The sequence below is a fragment of the Falco naumanni genome, chromosome 5 (assembly GCF_017639655.2).
Source record: "Falco naumanni isolate bFalNau1 chromosome 5, bFalNau1.pat, whole genome shotgun sequence".
NCBI classification, from domain to species: domain Eukaryota; kingdom Metazoa; phylum Chordata; class Aves; order Falconiformes; family Falconidae; genus Falco; species Falco naumanni.
In genome coordinates this window covers 50,497,043-50,519,394 of record NC_054058.1, presented here as the reverse complement: position 1 = coordinate 50,519,394, position 22,352 = coordinate 50,497,043, and the positions used below count along the sequence as shown (strand labels likewise).

Below are 22,352 nucleotides of genomic sequence, written 5' to 3'. Positions count from 1 at the left end.
CCATGTTTGCCCATTTTCTCTCTCTTAAGTCTTTATTACAGAAATAAAAAGTCAGTAGCCCTTTCTTATAGGTGACAGTTTTCTTTAGTTGATACCATGATACTTTATTCTTGACTTTTCAGTTGACACACCTGTTTCTTATAGTAGTAGCCCAGAATAAGGACATACCTTCAGCTGAGTCATTTCTAGTGTAAGGTTTAGTGGGACTGTCCTTTCCAGAATCCTGCTAAATGATGATGTCTGATGTTGGTACTTCCCTGAATGAGGATTTCCTTTTGTGCAATAGTATCATGATGCTGGCTTCTCTGTGCACTGCATCTGCTCGATCCAGTACAGTCCGGTGTCCTTTTGTGTCCCATTATTACTTAGTTAAGGCTTTTTTATGCAATCATGGGGCCTGTGGGGCTTTATGCTGCCTTTCTGAGATGTCATAATTTTGATTTTTGAGTCATCTAAACGCAGGATGGTGTTGGCAGATAGTTTTCACCACCTTTGAGCTTGGTACTGTTTGCTTGTTCTAGTCCTTTTTCCTTTGTCCAAAGCATGATTAAGAATGTTAGCATAACTGAAGAACCTTACTATAAATGCTCTCCTACATCTACAGCTGGTGGCTGCAGAACTGTTAAGAACAAACAAACCAACCCTGATTTTGAACTTAATTCTGCACAACTTTGTCCCAGTCATAGTCCACCTTGAGTGGGAGAATGTTATTTTTGATTATATCACAAGACAAGACTTGGGACATGTATTGCTTTTCTACTAGTCACTGGGATGATTCGTCCATTACAGAAATTAGACTGTCAAGTCAGTTTCCTTTATCCTTTAATGCTTCCAATCGTTAAATAATTTTGTTGTAGTATCTTTCCAAAATTTGAGTTAGGCTGAATCATCTTCTACTTTCTTCATTTTTATGTACCCATCTTGTGATTTCTCTTTTACTTTTGTTTGTTTGTTTGTTTTTTATCTTCTGCAGTACTTGATGATGACTTCCATCTTCCTGTAGTTCTCTAAACAATTTGGTTCCAAGGGTGAATTTCATTGGATGGTGTTGACTGTCGTGTAACATTCAGTAGTCTGGTCTGTTTCTTATTCTGACATGTACTCATATCCCCGTGTTTAATTTGGTTGTATGGAATTAAACTTTTGTGTGAAGGCTGAAGCAAAGAAGCCTTTATGCCATTCGATATTTGCTGTCTTTCCGTGTTCGATAATGGATATACTTCTTTCTTTCTATTTCCATGAATTAAGTAATGTCCCGTGGGGCATAAGTAGTGCATGTTTTGATGTGTTTAGCTTTTTTTTTTTTTTTTTTTTTTTTTTTTAGTGGAAATGTCATCTTTGTTTTTAGTGTTACCAGTGGTATTCTTACTCACTGTGTCTTTTCTAGGAAAAATTATTAGCTGTCCTGGACTAAAAGTTACGGGGAATTGAATAAATGTCTACAGTAAGATTAAGTGTGTTAAAAGGGAATTCTGGCTGGTAGGAAGAAAGCTCTTGTATCACCTGTAGAGTGATGAAGAAGTTGCATTTTCTGCCCCGTGACTTTTACGACAATTTTTCCTTAACTGTTGCGACAGCCCACTATGCCTGCTCCTGTTTAAAACTTGATAAAGTGTCTGTACTTTTCATCTTGAAAGTCATATTAGGACAGTATGCTTTGCAGAGAATTTTCTCAGAGTATCAAATGATGTCTTGTTGGCTGATAAAGTCAGCTACAAAATACTTTCAAAGTAGGCTAGTGGAACAAAATATAAAGTGTTCATTTTTTATGCTTTCATGCAGTAGCTTATCCTGATTTAAGTAGGACAGAGAGATCCTGAGGATTGTCTGTTCTCTCTGAAGTGCATTCCACTGGTATGTGGTACGTTGATGTAGAGCAGGCTTGAACTTGGAGAGTTCAGCTGCAGAATGTTGTTGGTAGGCTTTTGGCTGGCAAACCTTCCATCAGAAGTCAGACTGAAGACTACAAGATACGACCTTGATGTCTGCTACGAGTTTTTCTTGTTTTCTTAGGAGCTGGGGGGTGGGGAGGAAATGAACAATTGAAGATTTTCCTGTTCTAACTTACTGGAAGTTTAGGACTTATGTTCAAGCACTATGAAGAAATTTAAAGATATTTTATCTGAACTGCATAGTTCAAATGACAGTGCTTGGTAGAAAAAAATGTGTATGTGTGGGTATTGTTAAAATTTACTTTAAGAATAGAGTTCCTAACTCTAAAAGTGGAAAAAGGTTCGTTTGACACATTCAGTGAAAGTAAAGTCGTTTCTTACAGATATTATTGAATTCTTTGATTAGGGTATGAGCTAGAAGTACTGTAATGGGATAGGAAGGGAAAAAGAAAAGCTCTGGGTTGATGATTATGTGGTATTTTTTAATATTAAGACACATCTTTCCTGAAGAGCATGATGGATTTTTTTTTTTTTTTTTTTTTTTTTTTTAGAGAAAGTATGTAGTCTTTTCCCCTATTTAAGGTGGACAGCTTTGTGGGGCTGGCTCTGAATGGAAGAAGTTTCTAGAATACTGCAGCCTTCTGGGAAGATCACCCCCACAGTGCAGAACAAGTAAGATAGGTCAGAAGCAAGCTCTTTACCAACTGGTCACAAAACTAGCTGTGCCAAATTTTCACCACCCTGTTTTGTGCAACAGTAACTGCACTGCTACATCGGTATGAACCTCATGTTTTGCATGTGTTTTTTTGCATAGGTGCCAGAAGCATCACATTTTCTACAGGAAGGGGACAGAGGAGCAGCTTGGAGGATCCAATCCTTTGTGGGATTGGAAGTTGGGAGAGGTCAGTTCCCCATGAATCCCAAGGATCTAGGGGTCTAAAAGACTGTAACCACTGCCTTCTCTGCAGACTCCCAAATACTGCCTCCTCAGGGGATGTTGTTAAGGAAATTGAGCTTCCTGACCCCTACTCATATGTAGCACATTGCCACCTAGGAAACATAAATTGGTTATGCTCATGTTTCTCAAACGGGATATTTTCAATATAGCTGTAATTTATGCTGAGCGTCGGTGAACCACAGTTTGTGGCATATGGAGGGAAGAATTTCTAACAAAGTTAGAAAGGTTGAAGCCTTGAAACTGGTTGTTGGAAAAGTATTATTTGATGGCTGCTTTAAAAACTATCTGTGAAGATGAATTTGGGCTTTCTAAAGGTCCTGATACGAGTATTTCTTAGGTCAGACTGTTGTGCACTGTACCAGTTGTCTTCAGGAGGCTTGCTGGCCTCATCTGTTAAATGTCATCTGGAAAATAGGGCATTCCCTTTAAGGGAGTGATTAAATAGGGACGCTGCCTCAAGGGGTAGTTTTCTGCACATTTATGCAGTGACTGATAAAACCATATGGGTCTTGTAAGTCTATTCTAATTGAATCAGCTTTTATTGAAAGACAGAATTGCTAGAAATGCACTGAATGGATGAATTCCAACTAAATGATTCACACTGTAAAACAGCTAGGAATATGAAAGCATTGGAAATCAGAGCTGGCTGAAAGTTAGAATTCAAATATACATAGGATGTGTAGAAATTGCATTGTTAGTCTGCAATATGCATATGGATCTATGTTATGTTTTTCCATACAGACCACTAGCTCCATTGTTTGCACTGTCATAATTATTCAGGTTTATTATTTGCAGAGGCAGTGTAATATACTGTTAGCACTCTGGGATATGACAGAAGTGATGGTAATGAGAAAAAATAATTTTGGATAACAAGGTAGATTATTGATGTTGAAAATGCATTTAATCATGAACTGCCTCAATGTAGAAATAAAGACTAGGTTCTCACAAGATGGCTTTGTGTGGTGATTAGAGGGAGCATATTCATGTGACACGGCAAGCTAAACATAGTTTAATCTCATAGTTTTTATTCTATGAATAGCTTAATAGAGTACTGATGACTGAGGGAGGGTGAGCTGATCTGTGTCAGAATCCAGACTGCTCCTGCTAGTGATTTAATTTAATTGCTAGCAACTATTGTACTTGCGTTACAAGAACTGGTAATAGGAAATATTTTTTGCTTCTCATAATGTGACTTCAACTGCTCAAAATCAGGAGTGGCATCATTAGGTGAACTGCTAGCTTCTGTGTAGACCACAATTTGCAAGATCTAATTGGTGACAGTGTTTGCAATATCACTTGGTATACAGAATGTTCCTGATTGCCCATTTGATTTAAATAAGATCATTGATGTGCTTATGCAGAAATTAATCACGGTTTTTTTTTTCCTTTTCTTTCTTTCTTTGGTATTAGGAGGTAAGCTATGGTCTGGTTGTGCTTGATCACAAAAATCAGCAATGGTAATGGAGCAAATATTTGTGCTGGGGTTTTAGTGAAGTTGAACAGCGGTTTCCTTTGTTCTGGAATATTGTTTCCTCAGTATTTTGGCAGAACCTGGATGTTCTTGTTGCACAGAGAGCTTGTGGAGTAGAGGTGATAGTCCATTAAAAGATAAACGTGATTTAAAAAACCAATTTTGCTTATGTATCGCATCTAGGAAAAAAAAAGTTAGTTGAAAAATTGTCTGATAGAAGAAAATAAAGTTTGAAAACATTGTAGTTACTAATTTGCAAATATGTGGAAGCATATATTTAAAACTGGTGTGTGTTTTGTGTGTGACAGTTCTCTATTTGGGAATGAGTGTTTTGCATTTGACAAAAGTAGTCTTCCACTATTGAAGTTTGAAAAATATTTCATGCTTTAAATGTTTACTGTGAAACTAGCACTTGAAAAATTCATTGTCATCTTGAGGCACAAAGAAAGATTGGTAAAAAAAGATAGGGAAACCAACAGGCTAAAGATAGGGATTTTTTTTTTTATAGGCTTCTGTACACTCAGTTTGCACATACTTACACCTTAACAAATATGGATTTGTACATAAACTGGAATGGCCTAAAATATAAGACTTAAACTTTTGCCTTCTCACTTGAAGTTTAATAAGATTCTGCCTGCCATTCACTATGTCAAATTGACTGTGAACTGCATTATTGCATGAGGACAGTCACTGCAATGACTTCATGCATGTACATGTGTTTCAGTTCTATTGATTTCTTTCTATATTATAAAGAACTTAGTAACAATTTCTTGACTCATAGGAAATTCTTCATCTGTGTATTTGTAAGCCATGATAACAAGATTGTGATGCTAAATTAAATTTGGTTCCATTTATTTTATTTAAAGCTGTCAACACCATTGCAATGCCTATCTAAATATAGGCCTTGGCCTTCCAACATTTTTCATGGATTCCTGATCTTTTAAAAAAAACCAATCTTTTTGAAGTTATACTCTGCAGGCAGAGGTCAGCTTAAAACAAGGAAGACTCAGGTACCTGTGTATATGTTTAATTTTTACCTCCTTTTCAGGTGAAGTTGCCTACACTTGCTATTATTAAAGCCAGTTATGGTAGGAGGGAAAAGAGACTCTGGAAGGGGCACAGATGCAAAAATCACTAATGTCATTGTAACTTGTTTTGCAGAAAGACCTCCGAAAAAGGGAGAAAACATGCCTGAGGAAGTGGGAATGTTAAATGCTTGATATTTTTAAAGTAACTCGTTATCAGTATATATGAGGGTGGGGGGAGGGATATAACTATTAAAAAGAATTACTTGTGGTTGAGAGGAAAGTTTATTTACTTCTTAGTAACTTCTACATAAAGATACTGTGTTACTTGTTACAGAAACTGAATTTGGTGGGGGGGAAAATATTTTCATTCTGGCATCATTTAGACCTGGCATCTACATCATCAGTCCATCATGGAAAAGTCACATTACAAAGCTTCTGGTTGCAACCGTCCTGTCATCTTCAGAATAAAAAGCTGTCTTAAGTTACAGTTAAAACTTCGCATAATTAGTGCCTTTTTGAAAACAGCAGGAAGTGTATCATACTATACCCTGTAAATGTTACTGAAATAAATGCCATAAGAATTGCTCAATACTTTCATACCTAAGTGAAGATATTTTACTAATAATATGTTACAGGAATAGTCTTTCACTTAGAAAAACTTCTACCCAAACCCCCTTTTTCATGTCCTTTTTGTCTGTTTGTTTAAAAAGCTGTTTACTGTAAAATCATGCATTTTTCTAGCTGACTCCCTGTGTACATCTGCTTACTTTGGAGATTAGGAATATCTTTTTAAATTAATTGCTTTAATTATGGTGTTAAGATACATTGGAGAATGTGAACCTTAGTACTTAGAGAAATGAGGACATGTGGTGAAGGAGACTTGAGTAGGGTCTAGCAAGAATATAATGATGAAGTAGAAAGTATGCAAGATAAGCTTTTCTTGAGATTTCAGTAATGACTCTGAACTAGAAAAATGGAGATTAGGGTATTACTGTGGATATCAAGATTTCTATTAGCTTCTTGAGACATTAATATTTAGGATAGACGTGAATGGAAAATGATCTTCAAATAAATTATAAGATATTTAAAGCCTGTACATTTGTATTGGGAAATGATCCAGTCTAGTAATGAAAGAACAGAGCAGGATTTTAATGATTTGACTTTGTTCTCAACAAGATTTTAATGCACTTAACTGTATTCTGTTTAGACTTTAAAAGATGTTTGATGCAAACATCACTAAAACAAGACTTTTATTACGGTTTGGTTAAACCTAATCCTATTTCTTCCAATAGTTTTGTTTAGCTCACAATGCCATATTGTTAGTTAAGTTACATAAAGTGGAATTTTTTAAGAAAAACAAACAAGTACTACTTTACAGGAGTTTGTCTTTTTGGTTTTGATGACAGATCTGAGAAGTGTTGAGCAAGGTGATCTATAGGCTTATTAGATGCATAGCTCTGTTGAATGAGCATGTGTGGTTTTTCTTGGCGAGATGATATATCAAGTGTCATACTGTCTTTCAAATGCATTCTGAAAACACTCGTGGAAGCGATTTAAACTGTTTCAGTTGTTTTGATGTAGTTTTGGAGAACTTTAGACTACCCAATGTATGAGAGTCTTTTAAGAGCTTTGTGAAATTATCCAGCCAAGTGATACTTAGGAAGGGTTATTTACAAAACTATCTGATTAGGTATCTAATTGTAAGATTTGATATGATTTAGATAGAGAGACCATCGTAATCATCATGAGCTTGGCTTTGTTTGTGTTGTCTGGACGTGAGGAATATATGATAAGATATAAAAATAAAGAAGCAAAGGAGCAATACAGAATATTGAATATCACAACAGTGTGCGTTTCTAATATAGACATCTGAAATAGAGCCCTGTAATTTGAGGTGCAGTACTAAAATTATGCTATGAATTTTCCAGGAATGTATTGACTTCTCTGAAGTAAAATACATGTTACCACACTTTCAAAAATGGTCACTGGAAATGGCCCCCATCCTGTTAGTTTCTGCATAAAGACTGAAGCTGTAAGGAGGAGATGACTAAATTTAATTACTTCCAAGGCCTGTACTCCTTTATCGGGGATTACTCTTATTTCCAGTGGCAATGCACTACAAGATACAGACAACTAAACACTCTCAATCCACCTCCAGTCACAAGAATTAAATTTGCTACCAAATTCTAAAATAATTGAAGGTTTGAAAAACTTAGGCATGTTAACAAGGGTTTCTGAAATCCTTGCTAGATGAAGGAATAGCAAAAGCTGGTGGAGGAGGAGTACTCTAGTTCATGATTGAAATTAGAGTTCCATTTATAAAAAATAGTATCTTAACTCAGTCAAACACACAGAAGCTCCACAGTAGCAGATGGAAAGGAGATAGGCAAGTTTGCAGGGCATGAGAGAAAGAGAGAGAGGAATACCATTTTTTTCATGACATTGTAAATCTATGATAACATCTAGGTCAACAAACTATGCACAACTTCTGTAGGTTTGCTGTAAAGTAAGAAATTTTAAACTTGGTGCAGAGTAAGCTTAGAAGAGTTTGATAGCAGCTTCTAAAAGCTTGCATTTCAAAAAGAACTCGGAGCCCCGCAAAAAAGAGGGGTGTTGGAGGGAGGACACCAAGGTACAATTAAAGCAGAAATTACTTGTGTCAGGGTAACAGTGTTTTTACAACATGGTCTATACGACTGTAGGTTGTATGCTGTTTTCAGGGATACAACAGTTTTACCAGTCCTGTATGCAGTGTAAACCTGTACTTGATGTGTGTGAGCCTTCCAGTGTGGTTGAATGCCTTAAAAGTCAAGTGTTATCATACCAGAGATAGTATAGAAGACTGTATAGTTTGGGGCAAAACAAAGATTTTAATTGTGAATACTAGTGGACATTGTGGGTTTGTGAAAAACGTAGGAAGAGTGATTAATCTTTGAAGTATCCTCTAATTACTTGACTAGAGGTCAGTCTGTGGGGAAAGTATTAGTTTTGAATTTGAGAAGACTGCATTAAATGCTTTCCTTGCATTTGTTAGTAATTTTGAAAAGTGTCTTAAAATTTTAATGCTCTTTGAATTGTTACAGTAATATAACATGTTCCTGTGCATCACCTTGTTGTCAGAACTGCCTGCAGGAAGGCTCCACAGTAAAGTTGTTTTCTGTCCAAAGTTACTGAGCATTTGCAGTGGCTGAAGAATGCACATAGCTGGTTACTTGGCTTATGCATGGTACTTTATATATATTTCTATAGATCTATAGATCTGACTTTATATAGAAGTCGGGGCCAATAGAGCTATCAAAAGAGGCAAGCAGTGTAATTATAGGTAAATGAAAGAAAAGCTTGTGTAATTAAAGTAAGGATGAATGCTTGAACAAAAACCTCTAGCTATTCAAATAGAAACCAGCTGCATTTCAGCATGACTTAAAAGCAGACATTGTGTAACCTTGTATATATAGGATAAGATAGAAGGAAAAATCAAAGGGGTAATAATCAGACAGAAACTGGAGGCATTGTCCTGATGATACTCTAGCAGTCATATTTTTGTGACTGTCAGAAGTGCACAGTTTTGGGAAGGTTGCTCTTTAAGCAGTTGTCCTTCATAAATAGTAAATGAAGAGGGTGGAATACAGGAAAACTTGCAGTGGTTTGAAGAGCTGATTGACTCTCTCTGATGCCTAGTGATGAGTTCTAGGTATTTTTTCCTAGAAACTGACTGAACGTGTTCTCTTATGCTTTGCCCAGAGATTCTTACTGCGAACACCTGACTTCGATTTTAGAGTTGCTACTACCTTAGTCAGAACCGTAACAAGCATTCTGGGTTTAATCCACAGTGCATCAGCATACCCTGTGTTTATAATGCAGCTTTTGGAATAAATTCCAAGACTTTACCAAGAGACATTGTAAAAAAACCTGTGTGGAGTTTGTAAAGGTCAAAGTGGGTTTTGGTTTGTTTTTTGGGGGTTTGGGGAGGTGGGGTAGGGGGGTGTTCTCTTTGGGTTCTTTTTTGTACAACCAACTTTGCAAGATAACCTGTGTAAATGGATTAGTTACTGCTTGTGCAGTCTTTTGGCAACCACAATTTTGATAATTCTTGAAAAAAAACTGGAAAGTGAAATCCAGGGCACTGATTGACTGATCGCTGGTTTCCAATGAGTTCTGCCATGCCTTGCTGGTAGGAGAGAATAGATTGCAGAAGTGTGAATGAAACTGTTTTTCAAAAGCATCTGGACTCATTACTTGAGTCCTGTGCAGTGGGGGCCTTAAAGCAACGAGGAGTCGATGATTGGGAACTTCCATTAACTTGGAAGCGTTTATTCTGTCCTGAATCACCTGAAAGGGAAGAATACTTTTTATTTAAAGAATGATATCTATTTTTCATTTTTGTGTAAAGGATTCTGTGACCAAGGACAAAACAAAATCAGTGAGGTTTGTGTTCCAGATATTTCTAACCTCTCTTTCTTGAGGGATAAATCTGCTGTCTTGAACAAAAGGTCACTGTCTCCCTGCAGGGAAGAGAAGTTTAGATAAATGGTACTGCTTAAGGATTAGGGATGCCATTGAATGCAACCTCTTTAAGCCTCTGAAAGCTTTTTTTTTTTTTTTTTTTTAATAAGTGATGATCTTTTACAGTGGAGGAAAGGAGAACATTTGTGTGCAAAGTTGAAATTATGGAATGTATGGGATATAATGTAGAGATTCTACATAAAAGCAGGTGACACATTTTGAAGAAATACCACAGACTTTGTTTTGCTCAGGATCTGGTCTTTTCTGGGAATGAAAATATGGTAGGAGATAAGATATTGCTGATCATCCTGAAAGCTTGAACTATTCTGATGAATAAACCATTCCTGGTATATAATAGTTACCTGTTCTGTTTGATAGTGTGAACATACTGGTTTCATTGGATCCTTCTGTCATTCAAAAGGTAGCTCCTTAGTATCTGGCAGAGAAACTTGAGTCTATGAACCAAAAATAGGTCAATACCATATTGGGCAGCTATGACATAACATCCATAGGAATAGTGTTTCACAGGCAATTTCTTACCAATTTCTGGGACGGGGTAAGGTGTGTGTAATTTCATAGGAAAGCAGGGAGTAAGAGGAATTTGAGAACAGAATTGTATGAGCTTACTGATAGGTAAGTAAAACTGGACTAGACTATTGCTCTAGTTATTGGAGGACAAGTGCGTGAAGTAAAGTGACCAGAGCTCAACAGCAGACTTAGATATCTGGCTTAATGTGCGGTATTCTCAGTTTTTAGATACATTGCATGTGGCACTTGCTTTACAAATAGATAATTTGCCACTCCAGACAGGATAAGCCCCCAGCAAGGGCTTTTTGTCTGAACTGAAGCCAGGAGGTGGATGGACTTGGGAAAGGTAAGGAAAGGATTGTATTAAAATGGTAGCTGTGCTTGGCAGATATTATTCTGGATCCAGGTTATCTGTTTAAGAACATCATTCAGCTTGACTGAAAGCTGAGATAATGACATTTCCTTAATTTAGGCCCATTCTGTTAAGATTGAGAAATTGTAATTTTAATAATTCTGCAGTAGTAAAATACACAAAGCAGAGATTTAGTTTCAAGAAAGAATGTGCCTTTGAACAGATCTCCTACTCTTTAGAGTATCTGAACTCTGTGAACTGTACATTATTGATGACAATACACTTTTCCCATAACAGGTTGAAAAGGTGTATGTATTCAGCACTGAGATTTAATTACAGCATCTAGCTTTCCATATAGAAAAGCATAGGTTATCTGCTGAGACATGTGGGTACTGGGAGGATATGGGTGCTGGTTCTGTGTGGATCAGTCCAAGTTCAGTATGGCTCACACTGAATCAAAGTGAAGGTGTTGGCTGCTCTGTTGGACTGTTGATGCCTCTGTGCTGTGCTTCTTGGCAGTCTTACTTGCTTGGCCGCACTGTGTGCTGCTTGGCAGTCTTACTTGGTTGGCTCTGTGTGTTCAGGATGTTCAGCACCAAACATGAATTTTCTGTGAACCCTGCACACAGGGGTGCATCATGCTGATGCAGGACTCGCTTGAGATGTAGGTAGATTGGGGATTCATTCATGGAAAAACTGTCAGTGTTAGCCACATCCTGCTCTTTGTTTCCAGACTGTAGCGGATGGACCCTAGTGCTGGTTTGACAGCTAAGTAGCTCAGGTATGTCAGAATTCGAGCTCGTACTCTTAAATGGTATAGCAGACGTTAGACTGCTTTATGGACTTGTGATGGCTGTAGAAGCAACACTGTGCAAATGTAGTTGTGCTCTATATAAATTAAATTCAGCCAGACCCAAAATGCCTCAGCATTAAGCCAGTTTGGTTGTCTGTATGTTTGACGCACAAGTCTGGCAACCGGGCGTTTACTGTACTTCTGCTGCATATGTTAATTATTACTATTGTACATAGAATATTTATTTTTAATTTCTGTTTTCAAAACAGACCTGCTTTGTTGTAATGAGACCACATCAAATTGGTCAAAATTCTTTTTACATATATTATTGCTGAATACCAGGTGAGGGAAATTAAGGAAGCATGTACTGCTGTGAGATGTCCAAAATGACTTAGGAGCAGAAAGGTATTGTACTGAGCTCTGGGAGAGGGAAATGACTTGGGGCAAAAGTTCCAGATACCGTTTGGTCTAGTTCACTCTGTTCTTGAATGAGTGTTTTTAATCTCTAGGCATGTAAATTGTTATGCTATAAAGCTTTTTTTTTGAAGAATGCCAACAGTGAAACCTAGTCCATCCTTCTCAATATTAAATATTTGTTCCCTTTAAGAGTATCAGTGCTGACTGAGTTTCTGCACACAAAACCCAAGTAGACCATTCTCTGCCTCTGGAAATACACCCTCTAAACCAGCAGCTAGATAAATCCTATCAGATAAAGCGTAGTCGCATCCTGCAACAAGAAGAATGGAGTTAAGGACAAGATGAGGTCCTTGTCATTTGGCATTAATGGGAATTGTAATGAAAACAAAAACTGTGTTCTTGAATGTTTGTATTACTGTCTATTGGCTTTTTAAAAACCAAACCTGTTAGTTTTCCTTATTTTTTTAAAGGACATTATGAAGTGAGTATTTGTATGCAGGACCTTGAAAGCAACATTGGAATTTGGTAATTAATAAAGCCGTAATGGAAGAGATTGGAATAGAAACATAAGTAAGAGTATGGCTGATGTTAACTTAGAAGAAAGGTAACACTGGGTGGAAAGGAAAACTAAATGATAGAGGAGGCATAGTATTTGGAGCTGTGATGTTTCATGGTCTCTTGGAAGCTCAATAAATGAGTTTGTTGGCACGGCTGCAGTGCTTGGGGACTAAATAAAGTTCACCTCTGTTGGAAAGAATTGATAGCTGTTATCTTTTGTAATAGCATATGCCTCTCTTGATTAGTGGTCCATTTAAAATGACAGAAGTTAAATTATTAGATAAAAATGTGAAGATTTGAGGGGCTGACTATGCAATATGTATTGTATTTATGAACATTTCTGCCTGTAGTTCTGGATTATTCAGTTGTAAAGTCACTCCCCATAGTAAAAATGCTTGTAATTATAATGCAGGTTTATACAGCTTCTTTGTAAACACCAGTTAGCTCAGGTGCTCTTCAATATGCTCAAAAAGCAGATTACCATAAATATATTGATGAAATAAAAGATGATGCTAACATTGTCTGTATCTACTCTAATCTGTAGCAGCTTATTACAAGGAGTCTTTAAATAACTGATTTTGAAAACCAGTAATTTAAAATGTCATATTTTGGCAAATCATCAAAATCAATTTCCTGTTACAGGAATAGTTTTTCTTACATTTATCTCCTCTGCGAGAAAGCCTTTTCTGTATGAATTCCTTCATGCTTGAATGACATGATTCAGCTGCTGCTAAATCATGAACAATTCTATCAGGTTAAAGCTTCACAAGTGGTAAAGTTATCTCTCGAAGCCTGCATGTTTTGTGAAGCACTTGGTTGCAGTTCAGTTCAGTGGCCCCTTTAGAGTACCTGGAAAAAAAATATAATTGAACGTTTGAAAGACACTCTCAGTGTTGAGAGATGTGAATTTATTTTTTCCTCAGTTTTTTAATATAAAACCACTGAATGCCTCACGAAGAAATCTGGAAGTGACAAAGTAGATAATAATGTTTAGAATATAGACACAACTGAAGGACAGCTATAGAAATAATTGACAATGAAAAGATGGATGTTTAATTGGGAGGAATAAAGTAACAGGAAAATTCCTTGTCACAAGAAAACCACATAGAACCTCTTGATTAATTTTTAGTTCATCTTCCCAAACCTGATATCTCTGTGGATTTTTTCTCAACTGACTGTTCCTTGTGGCAAAGATCTTTTTTTGCCAGTCATTTCTTTTATGGTACTAGAAGAAGTAGTTCTAAATCTAGGACTTTAGAACTAAGCTTAATTGCAGAGCTGTACTGTCATGGTTTAACCCCAGCCAGCAACTAAGTACCCCTCTCCTGCCCCAGAGGGATGGGGAGGAGAATTGTGAAGAAGGTAAAACTTGAGGGTTGAGATTAGAACAATTTAATAATTGAAATATATTAAAACAATAATAATAACAACAACTGTAATGAAAAGGAGAGGGAAGGGGAGAGAGGAATAAAATCCAAAAAGGGAAGGGAGTGGGCAGAAAACCCAACTGACAGATAACACGGTTGCTCACCACCTGCTGACGGATGCTCATCTAGTCCCTGAGCAGTGATCAGCAGCCCGGGCCCCCTGCCCCCAGTTTATTACACTCAGCATGACACCCCATGGCATGGAATATCCCTTTGGCCAGTTCGGATCAGCTGCCCTGGCTGTGTTCCCTCACAATTTCTTGTGCCCCTCCAGCCCTCTGGCTGGCAGGGCCTGAGAAATGGAAAAGTCCTTGACCTAGTATAAACATCACCCAGCAACAACTAAAAATGTCAGTGTGCCATCGACATTGTTCTCACACCAAATCCAAAATATGGCACTGCACCAGCTACTAAGAAGCAAATTAACTCTATCCCAGCTGAAACCAGGGCATGTACTCTAATTTCTATTATCTAGTTTGCCCTCGGGAATTGAAATTGTTGCAAATTGAGACTCCTAAAATAGTTGGCTAAGAATATATTTTTCCCTCTCTGCACCTTTTTAACAAGTTCCTATGATCATGGTTTTGCCCACAGTCCCGGGCAATAATTAATTCTGTGTTGACAGGTTCACTGCTGTTTTACTTCATAAGAAACATGTCAGATTATTTTCTCAGGTCACTATGTAGTAATGACAGGATTGTCACTTGGCCATCACCAGAAATATTATCTCCCTTTATCCCCATCTCCTGGAGCAATCTTCAGTTCGAGACATCATAAATTTTGTTTAAATTTCGCAGGTGTTTTCCACCTGAAATGATAAACTTCTGCATCAATTACATCTTGGTGGTTCTGGTGGTGTTATGAACTATTATGACAAAAGATCAAAACAATTCTGAGACTAATGTTCCTAAAAATGTCCTATGTATTCTGTCAGTCTAAACAGTTGTAGTCTACTGAGTCATTCTGGTGATTTTTAGGCTCTATATACTTTGTGATTTCCAAGGTCCCAGTTGCAGTGCTCTCCTGAAAAGCATGTAGTCATACATTTGCCGCTTGATACAAGCTGGATAGTTTTCAGTAAGTAATCTGTTGCTGATCTTCGTCTTTTGTGAGTTGGTGTGGGCTTAGTTCAGGAGTGAGTGTGTGGTAGTCTAGCTTTTACCCCAAAGTTCTATTGTGTTGACATTTTTAATAGTCTTTTTTTTTTTTTTTTTACTTTGATTCATTATGAACTTGCTGTGAAGTCTCATGAAATCTCAACTGGTTTATATTAACTGCCTTTCCCACACTTTATGGGTTCTTGTAACTTAGCTTTCACTCTGTAACTGAACTATTGCAATCATTACTGAAAATATAACTTGCTAATGAGAGCTGTCTTGATTTTATGCTTTTGTTATTTTACTTGTCACTTCACCTAAGCAAGAAGTACCAGTAGCATGATCCTATGGGTTGAGAAAAATTAATATGCTTAAGAGCTGATAGCTTCCGTTGCTTTAATAACTGCTTTGTGTTTTCAGAGTATCACAGTGCATATAATTTGAGCTTTTTCTATTTAAGAAAATATCAACAAAACCCAGGAACTTGGCAGGGTAAACATTTTTTTACAGAAGAAATTTGCATCTTCAAAGTCTCGATAGAATCACAGGACCTTCCTTCTTGTATGTCATGAGTTTAAATTTCTTAATTACAAAAATCTCAAAATAAAGAATTATACTTGCATTGGGGAGTGTAACATATTTCAAGTTAGAATTATGGTATTCTAATACAGAATAAAAATGAAGCTATTTCCAAATATTTCAGAAAATGTAAAAATAATAAACTGTTGAAATTCTTATGCCTGCTGTTCCTCTTCTCACTCTGGTTTTTAGTTTGGATCAAAATTTGGAAATGAAACCTGTGCTGTATATACTGATGGAATGTGGTCAGAAGGTTCTGTTGCCAGCTTTTAAAGTATATATGTTCTGATAGCTGTACCCTACTAATATTAGTGCAGGGTTTTTTTTATTTCCAGTGAGCAACCTGATAAAAATGATACACAACAGGATTCGTCATTGCTTTCAATGAATTTGTTTGAGCTGAAAACACTGAAGTTTTACTCTATAAGGCCAATGGTGGCTTTAGCTCTGATACCTGGCTTTTTCATTTCTGTGATATGGATTGTATATTTGTGTATTGGGGTACACTCAAAACAGACCCCTTCATCATTTGAGGGGGCTGGGGGTGGGGGGTAAAGTATTCCTTCCGGAAGCTTCATTTTTTGGACTTTGTGTAAGTCTGTCTGATACGACAACTGGGAGAAGGCGGCAAATTACAGTCTTGTCTCTAAATCCTTAAAAAAAAAAATCTCATTTGTTGATAATGCAACTGAAACAAACTGTAATGGGTTTAAATTTTATATGATATTTTAATGAAGTAGTACCAGCAAGTAAAGTTTTAGCAGTATTTCTTTTTATAGTGATTGTTAATGTTAGTAACTGAAGTGTAGAAAGTTCAAGACTTGTAAAGTCCAAGCATTATCTGTGTCTCTATATATGTGCACACAGGAAACCTCGACCTGTCTCTCAGCTGGTTGCACAACAGGTTCCTCAGCAATTCGTGCCCCCTACACAATCAAAGAAAGAGAAAAAAGACAAAGTAGAAAAGGAAAAAAGTGAAAAGGAAACAACAAGCAAAAAGAACAGTCATAAGAAAACCAGGTAAAAATTTTTAGAAACTTTTGCAGTATTGGTAAAACATATTTTGGAAAAGAAAATAAGAAAATGTTCTGTGATTTTACTGCTTTGTAAGTGTTGTGGCAAACTTTTTCAACAATAAGGCTAAATATTTGTGCGTGAAGTTTCATTGGTTTCGGATGCCTATTAAATGTGAAAGAAAACCTGCAGTTTGTAATTTTGACCAGAAGATGGAGACCAGCTGAATATAGAGAGAAAGACTTGGATATTTTTATTAAAGGTAACAAATGTATTTCTCACGCCGTACAAAACTGCAGTTAGGCAAATGGATGATACTAATCTCTGGAAAAGAGAGGGGACAGGAGTGAGTAGTTCTCACGCAAAATAATAGGAGAGAGAAAACTGTGTAAGAGTGGGAAAGTAAACTGGAATAAACTTTGAAGGGTTGAACTAGGGTATAAATTAATGTGACAGGGTAAGGCATGTGTATTACCTAGTGATAAAAATCTCTGTGCTATATCTGGGATGCTGAAGGAAACCTTGGACTCTTAGAACAGAGAACATGAAATACTATGGTATGGACAAGCAGTTGTAAAAGCCTTGATCTTGCTGTAAGACCAGGTGGAAGGAGAGTGCAAACTGCAAAACAAAAGCAGCAAGTTTAAACCTAAACCTAAACCATCGCAATCTAAGCATAAAATTATTGTGGTAACAATGCCATGCCAAAGAAGATGAGAAGTATATGAGACATGATAAGACATGTAATCTAAACATATGTGGGGGTAAGTATTGTTTGCAGCTTTTTTGGTGGGTGGTGGTGTTTGTTTGGGTTTTTTTTAATTGGGGTGTGTATATGTGTTTGTTTTTTGGTTGGTTTTTTTTAACACTCCAAAGTAGTCCAGCCAAGGAAGATCCTTAGGGATTATTAGTTATGCAGCAAAGTAGCAGATACTCCTCTTGTGCCTGAAATAGGAGGCTCAGGACCAGAATCAAGGAGAGACTGAGAGTCAAGAGAGACTGTCATTAAGAAAGTCAGAGTTAGGATTAAGGACAGTGAGATGTTCGTTCTGTTTCTTTTTTTTCGTTTAATACTCAAATTTACTAGCTTAACTCAAGCAGCTGAAGTACTTCAGTTATGAAGTATTTGAAGTTAATTAAATATTGTAAATTGAAATATTGATGGTTGAATTGCAGCAGTACATTAAAAACATAAAAGTGAGGTAGGGAAAGAGGGAGAACATTTTAAAAATAACTAAAACAAAAATCTTGTACTGAAATACCAGTATTGAGATTTGCAGTAAGAATTGCCTTTTGAAATAACTAGGCTACTTTTTTTTAATACTTCAGACATTTCAATTATTCACAGAATTGATTCACTAGGTAGGATAGCAAATTAAGAATGCTTGATTAGTTTAAGCAGATTTCTTTAGTATCCTTGGGAAAGGATATCCTTTTCTCTTTGCCTTAAAACTTGGACATTATTGCTGGAAAAGACCATAAAAATATGCATGCACACTCAATATGATTAATAAGCTCCAGGCATGGGGTTGGTAATTCTGATTTTTTTTTTTTCCTCCATTCCCATGTTACAGAGCAGCAGATTTTCAGTTTTCCCTTAAATTCTTCAGTCATGCTACTTCTGCCTCAGGGGAACAAGATGTCAAAGCCTAGTTCTATTCTAGTGCAGGAAAGGCGCGAGGTGTTTCAGCTGAAGTGACTGGCAACCAGTTCTACTTCAAACAAAGTCAGATGATAGGGTAAAGGTTAGGGCTTTGCTGCTGGCACACTTGCTAACATGTGATGTCATTAATTTATTTTGTTGCAACTTGAGCTAGTGAAAGCTGTGGAGTCAGTTAAATGCAGAAAGCTATGCTGCTCATAACTGCTTGTATAAATTCAGCCATCTGGTGACAGTTTTTCATGGTAGTCAAAGGAAAGCAGTAAATTGAAAGTACTGTATGCTTGTCACTAGCAGAAATATGATGGCAGAATGGAAGTCAAAGCGTTCTTTGGTCCTTTCAGTTGTAAGAATCAGTTGAAAGATTAGATAAAGAGACTTACCCTATCAACACTGTGGATAATACTCAGCTCTGTGCATAACTGAAATCGCAACGTGTGCCAGGAATACCAGAGTTATACTGTGAACACAAAGTCCAGTTCAAATAGTTTACTAGCAGTCCTGGTGAGGTTTTGAAGTGAAGTAATACCAGCTGGAAGGTAACACTATCTGTGCTGTTGAATTCAAAAGACAGGCAGCAACATCTTCATTATTGAACATCATTCTTTATTCAGCGATTGTTGCTTAAGGCTGCTGCAGAGATGAATGCTCCTCTGGATCAAATTTATAACTTTCTATAGCCACAATAAAAAAGACTTAATTTTTAAAAGTAAAAACCTTCACATGTGCAACAAATCCATATTGCTGCACGGTTACATTATTCATAAGGTCACCTTTTAAGTAATGTCAGGACAAGGTAATGGGTTGTGTTCAGATATTGTAATGTAAAACATACTACGAAACACTCCACCATAAATACTTGCGGTATGTTGTTTTCCTATGTAGTACGTGTTGCACATGGCAGTCTCATGTACGCATGCATGTTCTCCAGAGCTCCTAAAAAGTAGGAGGAAGACAAGGTAATAAGATGGTATGCGTACTTTTAATATGATTATTTGCTCTATTTAGGCCAAGATTGAAAAATGTGGATCGAAGTAGCGCTCAGCATTTGGAAGTTACCGTTGGAGATCTGACAGTCATAATTACAGACTTTAAGGAGAAAACTAAGTCACCACCTGCTTCCAGTGCTGCTTCTGCAGACCAACACAGTCAGAGTGGTTCTAGTTCTGACAACACAGAGAGGGGAATGTCCAGGTCGTCTTCACCCAGAGGAGAAGCGTCATCGCTGAATGGGGAATCTCATTAAAGTTTATTTCCTCCAGTTTCTTTAGTCTCTTCTCTTCAAAACATGCAAATACTTAACTTCTGTCACCTGTTACCACATTTTCATGACAGATTATTTATGCACAATTGGTATGTTGACTGGAACATAATTTATGCATTTAAAAAAAAAAAAGAAAAAAGTTCAGTGGTAGAAACAATAATTTAAATGCAATCTACAAATGCTTACAAAGCATTTTGAGACCAACTTTTTAATATTCATGTGTAAAGGTGCCATGAAAATGTGGTTTGAATGTTCATTATGCAGTGTTATTGGTAAGTCCATTTTCACTTTTAGTTTAGTGAATTCTAACACAACTCTTGGAGTCTCTACTATTGGCATGTACTGAATTTAAATTTTTATGACATAGTTCAAGCTGCCTAAATATGTATTATTTGAGAATTGTGAAACATAGTTATATGTATGCAAGTCAAAGATCAACTTAATCAACTATTGCTGCAACAGAATTTTCATAATAATTATCTTCTTAAAAACACCTGCTGGTACTTGGTGTGGTTAAATAGGAAAAATGTTATTAAATAAAACATTTGTATGAATTTTTGCCAATGTTTGACACATTTTACTAGATTACTGTTAATGAATTATGTTGATGGTTTTACCAATATTTTTTCACACTTAAAACACTTATTGTAATGTTTACAAGCAAAATAGAAAACACATTCTAAGCATTGATTGGTTAACCATACAATTCAGGTAAAGTACTACATTGTCACTGTACACTGGTATTCTATGTTGTGTAACAAATACTGAACCTTAGATGACAATGCATTTGGCAAAAACTAACATTTGGAAATATGAAAGTTTGGAAAAGCTTTAAAAATAACAGAAGTGCAGTTCTCATTTCTGCTTAGTGCTATTTCCTTGCTCCAAATTTATCTACTGTCATACAGTCACCTATGATTTCATTACACGAATATCAGATGTTGCACAAGAATAAGGAAATAACAACACTATTAATTTTTTGTTCCTGAATCAATTTCTTTAATATTGATTTGGCCTATTAGAATATATTACATTATAAATCACATGAAAAACCTCAGTACCCTACTTTCTAGCGTAAACTGTCAACATTTATGCAATTAGCAATATACTGATACAGAACAGAACTATTTACAATCCCATCTGGTATTGTGTAAAATTACCAATAAAATATTTTTGTGAATACAGATTTTGCATTTTTGTTTACAACCAATAAGTGTTTTGATACATCCAAACCATGTATAGATTTTAATTTATAGGTTCAGGTTCAATACAAAAGTCCATTTAGCTCCTTTTAGTGAGGTAGTCCACTTAAACTCCTGTGATTCTTTTCTTTTTCATTCAAAGTAAATATATTTTTAAGCCCTTGTAAAAGTTGGATGGACCTTCTTGGTAGTGAATCCAGCCCCAAATTATTACCAACTCAAGATATAGCTTCTTAACAGCTAAAACAATGGATTTTTGTAGCCCCTGACAATTGTGATGTTTGGTGGTTTCTTGTAGTAATGTATTTTTCTGTTTTTAATGCAGTACTTCTACAGGCACAATGGTACTGTTCTATTTTGTAAGATGCTAGTTGTGAAATACAGTTAGTTGCATAAAATGAAAGTCTGATGTGATATCTGAGAACATACATACCTCATTCCTTGGTGTTGCTGTTTAAACTTTTTAGACATCAAATGTTAATTATAGGCTATTTCAGATGAATAACTACTGACCTGTTTATTATGTATTCTGCTTTATCATACTAAATAGGATGTCTGTTAATTGCCGTTACCTGGCCAAATCTTAGTATCTGTAAAACAATGCATTTTAAGGTTCTTAAATGTTTTTGGGGCTGGGCTGGTGTTCAGAATAACATACACTAGTTTTTAAAAGAAAAATACATGCTTCTCAACTTTATTTTTTTATATTTTATTTTTAGGTGGGACTGTTTGCAGAATATACTGATGTAATGGATTACAAGAGGCTGAAACTGTTTAAAGTAAGCAGTTTAATGATAGCAAACCTCATCAGAAGATGTTTTATGAAATGTGTTTCTAATTTAGAATGTAATGAATGCTAACACATTTCAGAATTCCTTGCAAACAAATAATCTATTACTAGTAGTTCACTAAAATGGGAAAATTATTTTCATTTAACTTTGTGTGGATAAACCACCCAGCACTGCCAACAAGAGGTCTCTTTGTATCTTCAGAAATAAGTAGCCATTTGGTTTGGAAGAAAGGGGGGATGGAGTGGATTTTACTATGATTCAACTGTCTCTAGAGAATAATCTCAAAAATGTGGTACAAGCATGGCTGTAATCAAAAACAATGCAGGATATTCTGATGGTTCTTTAAGACCTAGAAAAGGAACTTCTAACCACAGATACAATGCAGGTCAGCTAGGATCTAAAAACTGAGCTGTGGTGGTATGAATTATTACATTGCCAGTGTTTACATTGCAGTGATGCCTGTTTTGGCATTAAATGAAGTTAAGATAATTCTTGCCTGTTTGTGATTAAAGGGATGTGACAATACTGACAGCAGAGTAGACAAATTCTAAGTAGAATACGGCATTTGACTCTGTTCATGATGTTATAATTTAAATGAACTTCACTTTCATAATTTCTAAAGAATTCTGACTTGTAGTAATCCTAAATCCTTTTTCTAACTGTAAATATATTTAAAAGCATCTTTACTCCATTTATAAAAAGTGAAAATTTAATGTCGTTATGTGTTTTGATTAGCTATTTTTCTTTGTGACTGCTCTCTGCATAAGAACTGTTATTTGTTAAATCTATGTATGCACCAGTCTTCAACAGCCATACAA

General features: G+C 36.2%; 1 protein-coding gene across 1 annotated transcript in view; it reads left to right on the top strand.

Moving 5' to 3' along the window:
* The window catches only part of YAF2 (YY1 associated factor 2), a 29,830-nt gene extending 7,583 nt beyond the window's left edge, over positions 1-22,247 (top strand). Inside the window, exons 3-4 of the mRNA XM_040595239.1 lie at positions 16,471-16,623; positions 19,286-22,247. Of these exons, the coding sequence (XP_040451173.1) occupies positions 16,471-16,623; positions 19,286-19,523 (391 nt within the window). The 3' untranslated portion in view covers positions 19,524-22,247. The remainder of the gene's footprint in view (positions 1-16,470; positions 16,624-19,285) is intronic.
* Positions 22,248-22,352: the final 105 nt, after the last annotated feature.